Raw genomic sequence first — 11,150 nt, forward strand, 5'->3', positions numbered from 1 at the left:
TACAATTTGTAACAAAATCCATTACGTTCCTTCGAGCTGGTGCCATCATTGTCCCGCAAACTAACAAGATTTTACGCAATGCAATACCCGTCTTATTCGTGTTTATCGTGACTTTTTAGATTACAATGAGTAAAATATCAAATTATATTTGACATTTTTAAGTTATCAATTTTTCCATTAAATTCAAAAGTTGTTGATAAATGTACTGAACATACTTAAAAGGCTTTTGTTGGTATTGGAAATGTGATGGGAGGGATCTGTGCACCTGCACGTCATCCCTTACAGCGTACGCCCCCTTAGGAATGTCGGGAGATCATCGGTGGCGGCGGTGGCAGTTTGTGTGAATTTGAGTAGGAGGCGACGGATGAGAAACACAAAACGAACACAAGGTATGGGAGAAGGGGCGGTAAACCCTATATAATATATATTATGAGTTATGCTCGTAGAAGGTGGTGGTGAGGAGGGTTAGTGACGGAGGGGAGGAAACGTCTTAATAGATCAACGAGGAGGACGCCTTCCCCTCCATCTTAACGCCAAATAGGTATACCGTTGTGCCATGATGTGTGCGCGCGCGTGTTTTCTATCCCGTTACGTGACCGACCGACCGACCGACCAAAACGTCGGCGGTGGAGGTGACGTCATCCGCGGCGAGTTATAACCCGTTATGTGCGATCCTACGTATAATAATAGTAATAATAATACGCGAGAAGAAGATATTTCGGCGGCGATTACCGTTATCCGCATAGCGGCGTTTTTCGGCCGTCCGTCGTCGGTAGGTATTATATTTTTTTATTATTTTTTACGCGTCTCTGTTCGTGATTCGCATATTACGACGACGACCACGACCACTATATACTTCGACGGTGACGACGCTAATCGCAGAGCGGCGCGACTCGGTCCGTCATCGGTAACGGAATTTTTTTCTCATTCTTCTTCTTCTTATTCTTCTACTACTCCTCCTCGTACTTTTCACACGCGTACCGAGTCGACGCGCGGCGGTTACCAAATTTACGGGCGACGTATATGTAATTTTCGCAAACCGCGAATCATACTCGCGACCATTTGTCGATTATAGTATGGGTAATTGTACATGCGATTACGGCAAGACGATACGTCCACGTAACGCCATTATAATAATAATACATAATATATTGTGCACGTGTGTGTGCGTACTGAGTACGACGTGTATTATACGATTCCCAATTCCCACACCCGCCGCACCTGACCACCGCGGTGCGAATGGCAGAAAAATGCAGTGACACAAAGCCCCTTCGAATGCGAAAAAAATCGAATCTTCTCGTGATTATAAACGCGGACTCACTAGACGTGTATAAAGGAAGCTTTATAATCCATTTGATTCCGTCTACAAGAATATTTTAATTTATTTCGTCAGTTCGTGGTATAGGTCGTATATGAGAAAATCTGAGTTTTAGTCTTTGGCCATTATAGCCATTATTACTATTGTATGTTTCTAAGACAAGTAATATTAATAGGTTCCTACAACCATTCAATATTTTTGGTTTTTGAAAAAGTACCTGTTTACTTATATAAAACATACTGTGCAGATAATATATCATTTTATGGTATTTTTACCATAAGTTTTTAATTGTAAATTATTTTTGGAAAAACATAGGTACATACATTTTAAAAATCACATACAGTTGCATATAATATCAAGCAAAACGTTGACAAAAAATGTAATACTGGATAAATAGGTAGTATATAGGTGCCTACCAAATAATAGCAAAAGTAAACGGAATAGAGATAATTGTAAAATATTATTAATGACTAATTACTAAGTAAAGTAAATATTAATCAAAACCGTAAATAAGCAATCTATACATTTTTTAACTTTTTAAATTTAATATATTATTTTAGGTACTTTTTAGTAATTTTCTAGGGGATTGCTTAAACTTATGAATAATAATGGCAAAACTTATAGCATAATATCCATTTTTACTAAGTAGTTTTTGTTGTATACTCGGCACTCGCCATAACGATAATAGTATTATTTTTAAAATATCAAAACTTAGTAGACTTTTAATCTTCGCCAATTATTTAGTTAGTTATTGACTATCATATATGTATATTGTATATAGAATATAATATAGATACTTTTATAGAATTTTGAAGTTAATTTGGGTTGCATTCTATTGACTACACACGATTATAAGTGCCCAACGCTTACCTGTTGCCTATTATACATCTATAAGATTGCATTGACACTAATTGTATAGTAATAATTGTTGATGATTATTGTACAATTTGTTTGGAGTTCAAACGTTCGTCTCCGTAGTGTGGTTTGTTATAACTTATAAGCGTGATAGGTATAATTGTATAAATGATTAGAGTTTGCGCATTGAACTCTTAAACGATCTCAAAGTTTTTGGCTGATCTATTTCGTTTTACGTTGTTAAAGTGTAACGTTATACCTACACCGTCTTAAGAGTTAAGTTGTTAAGTGTTTTTTTTTACTGTAAAACAATTTTTGTTACAGTTATATAAGCTTAATTCATTGCAGGTTGTATTTCTGAGAAGTAATTTAACAACTTCTCGTGTACTTTTTAAAAAAGTTCTCTTGGAGTGAATTTAAAATATATAATATTATATTATATACCTATTGTATAATGATGATATGTAAGTTTTCATAGTTTTATGTACCTATCGATAACCACGCAATGGCAACCGGTAATCATAGTCAGGAATATAATACGCGACAACGCTGAACGAGATAATACCGCATTCATAATTAATGCATTACGATATAATATGTTTGTAATATGATGTATATGTACCTACACACAGTGTTGGATTGTGCGAGTTATTATAAAATATTGCACGCACCTGCCGCCCGAGACCCACACGGCTGCATGTCATTATTACTCACGAAGACGGCGATTGTTGTTTTTTTCCTGTATTTTTTTCAAGTCCCGTTAATCGTCGGCATCGTGCGCTGTGCTGTTTTGCGTATTTCTAAAATATACACGCGCAGGCGTATTCCGGCGGAGGTCCGAATCGAATTATGGGACGAGTGCAGCGTTAAAAATATACATTTAAATACCTCCGGTCATCATTAACGAGCTAAATTGTTATTTTTCATCAGTAACATGCAACCCGCAGACTTAATGCGTTACGTTTGAGATGAGCTAATTGTATTGACAGTGTATATGATTATAACTGATGCAAAGATGAGTTGATTTTAATCAAGAAAAATTTACTCGGAAAAGTTTATTCCGGTCAAATCAACTATAATAATACGTCGAATATCGCATGTGCAAATTAATACGATTTGCGCAATATATTTCAATTGTCGGTCGGATGTAATTGGTAGAATAAAACTAAATACCTATAACTTAATTCAAAATTTGGTTAGTAAAAAGTTACTTGCTGAGTATAAAATCCACACGCGTACGAGTTAAAATCAGGACTAAATATGGCCATTCGACCAACCGTCAAGTCTGACAAAAACAAATCAAACCAAAATATTTCTATAGGTATATTATCTATACACGACACACCCACCACCTACGGATAGATATAATAATTACTAAGTTCCAAAAATATATCATCAGTTGTCACTAAATGATAAATATACATATTTCGTGCGCTTACCTATCATATTATATAGTCACTACTAAGAAGATGCTATTTTAGGAGGATTTAATTTGATGGGTGGGTTTTATTTTTATACTACCATCATTTTATCACCGTTTTGAATTGATTAGCTAATGTATAATACGAACCGAGACACAAACCTTTTATGTTATTATACCGCGGACATCGCGATTTCATAATGTACCGGGGTAAAATAATAATAAAAAACTGTTTAGGTTAGTACGCTCGCATCTCGTCCACAAATATTATGTAGATTAGGTACATATAGGTTGCCGGCGTATATATTATGTCATGTTTTTACTGTCCCGGAAAATGGAAACATCGGGTAGTCGTAATACCTACTATATGTATTTTAGTATTTATGTATGGGTGCATAATGCGTGTATATATAGCACATGCGCGTCAACGAATGATGGTTTATGTATGTATAGATTACAGACGTCGGGCGGCGTCGACGAGTCTGAGGTGTGCGGTAAAAATATTATGCTATCGTATAATTTTATATTCAGACCTGATTCTGAGGACTTTTCACCATTGTACAGAGTTGGATGGTTGTGTCTGATATAATATGCTCTGATGGTTGAGGACTGAGGAGAGGAACATTTAAAAAATCTATAATTATTTATGCGTTACTGATATATTCGGGCTTTTAAAAATTAAATTCTATAAGAAAACGTTGCAGCAGTAATCGAAAAGAGTAATAAACGATAATACAGTTTTATTCTAACCACTCGTATATTACTCGAGTTCTATTTAGGTAAATATACCTAAAGCAAACGGTAATAAATACTATTTACTGGCCGATTATTTGGACTCTATATATTCGTTCGTTAGCATCATGATCCATTACATTTACATTGCAGCTAGTATATAATATTACAAAACTTTGGTAGCCTCCGACGATGGCGATGGCGTTCGTGTAACTTTATGGCTGTCCACACAAACTTACACATGGGTATTACGTAAGCACGGTCGATAACGATAACACTGTCGTATATATGTGTATAATACACACACACACACACACACACACACACACACACACACATTAAGGAAAGAAAAACATCAAAACCGTGCAACGCACTTGTATAATATATTATACATTATGTTGGGACCGAGCTACACGTATATATTATATACGTATTGTACTATGCGGATCGGCGCACGCCTTTTCGGCCAGCGCACCACCGATCGATCCGCGGACGAGCGGGCGCGCGCGGCTGGGCGGTGTTGACGATGCCCGTTCGCATCCCTCTGTCAACAACACCGCTCCCCCGCACCGCACGACGCGTACAACGGTCACTCGAATATCCGCCGACACACACATATACACACACACGCGCGCGCGCGCGCATGAATGCTCATCTGATTGGCTGTTTGTCGCTGTTGCCGTTACGGTATTATAATATTATATAATATTATATTATAAGCAATTAAATTACTATTATGACTATTATACTGTATACATACGCAATGAGCGACGTCGCATCATCAACTAGTAAAAACACGTCGTGTATACAAATTGTAATCAATTTTTAGTCTATACTGCGGCGAAGATGGACAAATAGGTATATAACGGTCACATCGTGTTGACACTATGATTTTTACCTGTGCTGATGGGTATCGCAGGCGGTGGTCCCGGGAGCTGTGCGGACGTGGCCGCGGCCGTCAGCGGCTGCTGTTGCGACGGCGGCGGAGATGGCGAAAATAGCCGCGAGCAGATGGGCACGGCCTCCGGGACGAGTGGTAAACTCGGTTCGTCTGCTATGGCAGCGGCGACGGTCTCTTCGGCCGCCGCGACATCTTCCTCCGTCGACGTCTCCGCGTCGGCCTCTTGCTTGGGCTGCACGATGACAACGACGCCAACCGGTGCCGCGTGGCCGGTGGCCACCGCTATGGCTGACTTCTTCCTCATGGTGTCGCGCTATTCCGTAGCTTTACCGGCGGCCGCGGCACTGGCGGCGTGCATCTCGTGAAAATCACTTCATGATATTCCGCGCCTCAGCTGACCGGCTCTGTTTCGATATTATATTTACTCGGTGCGTTAACAACTGTATACGAGTTTTATGTGATATAAAATTACGTTAACGACGATATCTTTAGAGACGGAGAAGACGGTTCGAGATCGGTAGTACCTGCAGTGATGCAGTCTGTATTCAGTGCAGTTATACGTCTACTGGTCGCGTGATTACAATACGGTAATAATATCGTATATAGGCATACATACGTGTGTTTATATATTTATTAAATAGTCACAGGCGCCGCACTGAACGGACGCGGCCACGGAAACAACAAACGGCGGCGGTTGCGAGACAGGCCGTCGTCGCAGTCGCCGTCGTAGTCGTCGCCGTCGTCGTCGTCGAGATGCGCGTAGGGCCGTGAACGTAGTGCGTGTGCGTGCTCGGTGCGTCGGCGTAGGCCTGGTTTATCGAGCGCCGGCCGCCGCCGCCACAAAGGCCGCCCGGGCCGGCGGATATGCGGTGCTGGCACGGCGGACGGTACCCGGGGACGCTTTGTATCAGGGAGAAGGGGGGGGGGGGAGGGGTAGAAAAAACTCATGTTGCCGCGACAGGACCGGCTTTTTCGCTCGTCCTCGTCCGTGTTTGTACCGTCGTCGTGTGTGTTTACGATTTTTCCCACCCCGTCGCGTGTGTTACAATCGCCGCCCGGTGACATCGCGACGTTTCGAAGACATTTCCTCAACCCCGCGCGTGTGCCACCAGAACCGGTGCAGGGGTGGTAAACAATGCAAACGAAAGTGATGTACGCACTACCCCTACACTTTAACCTCCCACGTCACGGGCGCTGTAATTGAGACTTTTTTTTATCAAGTGAAATCAACGTGTATACGTATTATCGTATTTATTTAAATACTGGACAAGCCCGATTAGGTTTAATTAAGTCAGAACACATTTATATAGTTATAAAACTTTAAACTAAAGAATAATAATGGGTCCTCGTTGGCCAGTTTCATCATTCTAACAATAAAGCGATTGGTTGAATAATTATACTTGCTAATGGGAACACGGGACGGGAAAAGGTTTCCTGACCCTAAAGTTAACTTTATACAACAGGACACCCCTTGTTCAACTTATTCAACTTCACCATTAATAAGTTTAGCGAGAAACATTAAACTACCACTTTTTTTCTATTGCATATTATGAACCGTGGACAAAATGAGACGACGCAGCATTGGCGCATATACTTATGGGGTACGCATTATAATCTTGTGAAATGGAGGCGAAAAGTTGCACTGCACCCTTTCAAGTTGACAACTACCATTTAGTGTATTTGCAGAGTCTCAGATAACCATGTTATATTTCAAAAATTAAAAGGGACCGGACAAATGAACAGTATAAAGTTTTTAAAGAACTAGAAAGCTTGAATTCAGCTTAACAAATCGAAGAAGTATTAAGGCCTTGGACATGTGACCTTCTCAATGTGGGTCTGAAAATGTAGTGACCTATCAAAAGTAAAACCAACACAGTCACCTGAAGACTGTAGACTGTAGAGTAATATACTAATATCATTAAAGAAATATTCAAACAAGATATAGTATCATACGATACTATATAATGAATGAAGGACATAAAATTACATTATATAATAAAATATACGTCTTGTTATATTACTTTGTATATGTACCATTCATATTGCAGCGTACCGTCAATTAAAGTATCTTAGGTTAGGTTAGGTTAGTCTTCAAAATGTCATTCATTCGTTATAAACTATAAGTTAATATGGTCACGTATTATACGCTTCAACCCCGCGGTAATACACCCCCGTTTTGTTAATTCTCAATATTGGGGACGTCATATTATTATAGGGGCGAAGACGATTGACATTTTACAGTGATGAATATAATAATCACATATTTTATGATTACAATGAATAGTTACATTAATTTAATTTGGTTATTATTATTGGTAATTAGTAGTGGTAGTAGTATTCGAGTAAAGTTATTAAATAAATATTAAATTCTGTGAGTATTTATAAAAAAAAAAATGCAAAAAAAGATACTTTAAATAAATTGACATTATAAAGGCGTTTTACGAGTACATATAGCCGTATCAGCTGTGAACTTCAAAAACCGGAAATATTATCTATGGACATTACAAAATTTACATATCAGTGAACACATCGATAACATATGGGCACTGTGACAATGATAATATATAAACATATTTGGTGTACATTGTTATTAAATTACATATATAACAATATCATTGAGTACAAGTTCTATACAAATAGAGGTATACACTATTTGCAAAAAACTTTGGTGTCACGTTATCTATATATTGTATAGAATTAATGATTAATATAATATTAACTTAGCCATACGTCATGTTAGTATGATAAAAGTTATAGTAAAATGTTGATCATTCGGATATCCAAAAACAAGTGTAAACATTTTAACGGAATGTTTCTATATATGTTATATACTACCTAGAACCTGCTGATAATAAATGACATAAACTTGGACATATAATATTGAACCTCTACAACCGTGCCTGATAATTGCAGGAAAACATTATAATAAGGTAAATTTCCTTCAAATGTTTTACGAGTCGCTCCAAGACGTCTAACTTAGGTACCTATATTTTGAAACGTTTCATTTTCGGTTCCTTTGGATTTGCATACTTAAGAAGTACAATATACTAGAAATTAGAATGACTATACTGTATTTGAGTAAGTGAATAAAAATTATATACATATGCGCACGAATGCACAGTTCTTACAAGTATAAAAAGTAAAGTTAAAATCGTGTTCTTTTAATAATAATAATTGAATAATGACAGACAACTACTGTAAACATAATTTGTTCGTCCATCATTATTCATTACGCACATTGTTAACGCGATTTTTTTTTTTTTTCGTAAATAGATTTTTTCTTTTACAATTATATCATTCGATGCCTAATTATTTATTGCTTGCTAATCGACAACCGAGCACCCGTTGCACATACAAACTCAATATAATTCGTACATAACGACTGTCGTGTGCGCGTAATGGCATAGGTATTATAATATTATTACAAAGTTTTGGTATAGGTAATCGTTATTAGCTTTTACTGATCAATTAGGAAGAACCTATAATTATAAGTATTAGGTATACCTACTCGTTTTAGACATCATGCGTACTATACCTATCTATTTTTTTTTAATATACTCTCGAGTGCTATAGTATACAATAAAAATTATAACAATATTGCGTCCACCCACCACATAACGCATATATCGCGATGATGATGATATAATAATATTGATTCGTTAAAAATTAAAGACATTTTCTAAACACCTATATATAATATAGATTCATATTATGTTTATAAAGGTGTGCGGAGACGGCAGCGGTGCGCGTGGTGAGCATAGAAATATTTTTTTTCTGCGCTTGCATTGTCGAAATCGTCCACCTAGCGAAATTCCGCAAAATTTCGGAAACGCGCGCGCCCATCGTGTATCGACTATACTATACTATAGAATATATGTTATACGAATTTTTTTTGCCGGTCCCCGCTCGACACATCAGCAAAATGACACATAGTACATGGTCATCACATAACTACGCGTGCGCGCGTTGTTCGATATAATAATATAATAATATTATATATCGTCATATCGCATAATATCATTTACACTTGGAGTGTGTGAGTGTGTGCGTGAGTGCTCTTAGGTCTGCGCGCGCGCGAGCGTGTGTGTGTGTGTGTGTGTGTGTGTGTGTGTGTACATGACGACGACGACGCCGAAGACTATAATAATATACGAAATAATGTGGAAAAATGTTCGCGTGCTGCTGCCGTATAGGTCGTCGTACCCGAAGCAAAAAAATAAAAAACAATAACAATAATGATGATGGTAAAAATTGTTCAATAAACGTCGGCGGCGGTAAAAGTGCCGACGTCGATAGAAAATCGATTAAAATGCCCAAACACTGGAAACCCGCGACTGAACTTCGCGGCTGACGTCATCGGTTATAAGAACCATTCAAGGCGCGCTACGTATAACATGTCATAGGTATAATATCGATAATGGTATATGTTTAGGTTTGTCGATAGACATTGATATAATTCTACCGGTGAAAACCCGCTAAGGGGCCAAAGTAAAATGCTCAACAATATTTTAATAATCGATAATGTAAAAGTCGTTGACGCTTACCTCTGATTGTGCTCGGCATCGTTGCGGCCGTTGGTGGTCGGTGGTCGCGACGACAACGATGGTCTTCCGGTGCTCACCACAACAGTGTTTCTTGTACGGCTCTCGCGCCGCGAAGGACGGTGCGACGGTGTTCGATTGCAGTCGTCGTGCGACTGCGTAAATCGCACGGAAATATTATTATAAAAACGGCGGTATAATAATATATGATATCACAATAGATATTATATCGTATTTGGTTTAAAATATTACGTTAAAAAACGAACCGGACGCAATGGATATACATTTAAATGGTTTACAATAATTCGTGGAACCACGACGACGACGGACGTCAGTGAAATACGTATTATTATTATTATTATAAATATAAACGTCGTTACGTTATAGTGCCGTCGGTTAAAAATAAAAAAAAAATGTTCAATAAAGAATGAAAAAAAATTTAATAAGAGAATGAAACAAAAAACGTTCGTCAGCTAATACAGTGGCAACGAGTTGTCCGCCGACCGGGCTCTGCAGCTGCAGACGACGACGGGATCCCGCACGCGGGCGGTTTGCTTGGTGCCGGAGGCCTTGTCCCGCCGAAGCGGTTGTTGTAGTAGTATTTGTTATTGTTGTTGGTGCTGGTGGCGTCCGTGGTGCCCGTGACTAGACGTCTGGCAGACATGGCTGCTGGGGCGAGATTTTCGCGCCGCCGTTGTCGTACATTTAAAACGGTACGCGTGCAAACGGTTTTCGGGTCGAAAAAAAACCGGAAAATCACCAACCGACGTTCGGACTTAGGGTTTGCGATATTATTGTTATACTCTGTGTGTCGTATACGGAAATATAATATTGTACCTATATTATTATTTTTATTATGTTCGGCGACGGCGCAAAACTATTTAATACCACCGTACGATAGTAACATAAAACACCCGCAGTTGTGGGTGCGACAGAAGTGCAGGCGCAAGTGTTCGAAATTCGCGACGGTACGCGGATGACCCGACGGTGTTTTGTCGTACCCGAACACGGCAGTTAAAGTTGTACCGCGTAGGACCGGTTCTGTGCGCGATTCGCGGATGTCACTGCGTGGTATTACTGTGATGGTGATGACGACGGTAATAATAATAGTTTGCGGACTGCGGCGACTCGCAAATTTTCGACTACAAACCGCGACGACTGCTGAGGACCACGGCAGACATTGAACTTGAAACCCGAGGCGGACCGCGACGGCCGCCGCGACGGGTTTCCCCCACCAGGAGAAAACGGTTTTCTTGCAGACCAGCCGCTCAAGCCATCCATCCGTCCGTCCGGGGGACGCGCGCGCGGTCGCCGCCGAGAGCCCCCTCCCCCCCCTCCCGTCCACCGCCGATCGCTCGGGCGAAAAAACGGCGAATTATATAC

At 39.5% G+C, this 11,150-nt stretch overlaps 1 protein-coding gene across 3 annotated transcripts in view; it reads right to left on the reverse strand.

Annotated features, from left to right (window-relative positions):
- LOC132934655 (probable nuclear hormone receptor HR3) overlaps positions 1-10,937 on the reverse strand; it is a 75,629-nt gene extending 64,692 nt beyond the window's left edge. Inside the window, exon 1 of one of the 3 annotated variants that reach the window (XM_061001296.1) lies at positions 9,771-10,937. In XM_061001296.1, coding sequence (XP_060857279.1) covers positions 9,771-9,789 — 19 coding nt within the window. In that variant the 5' untranslated portion in view covers positions 9,790-10,937. Of the gene's footprint in view, positions 1-5,223; positions 5,973-9,770 lie in introns of those variants that run through there. The other 2 variants (XM_061001149.1, XM_061001011.1) reach the window with 2 other exon arrangements.
- Between the last annotated feature and the right edge of the window lie 213 nt (positions 10,938-11,150).

This window comes from Metopolophium dirhodum, chromosome 1 (genome assembly GCF_019925205.1).
Source record: "Metopolophium dirhodum isolate CAU chromosome 1, ASM1992520v1, whole genome shotgun sequence".
NCBI classification, from domain to species: domain Eukaryota; kingdom Metazoa; phylum Arthropoda; class Insecta; order Hemiptera; family Aphididae; genus Metopolophium; species Metopolophium dirhodum.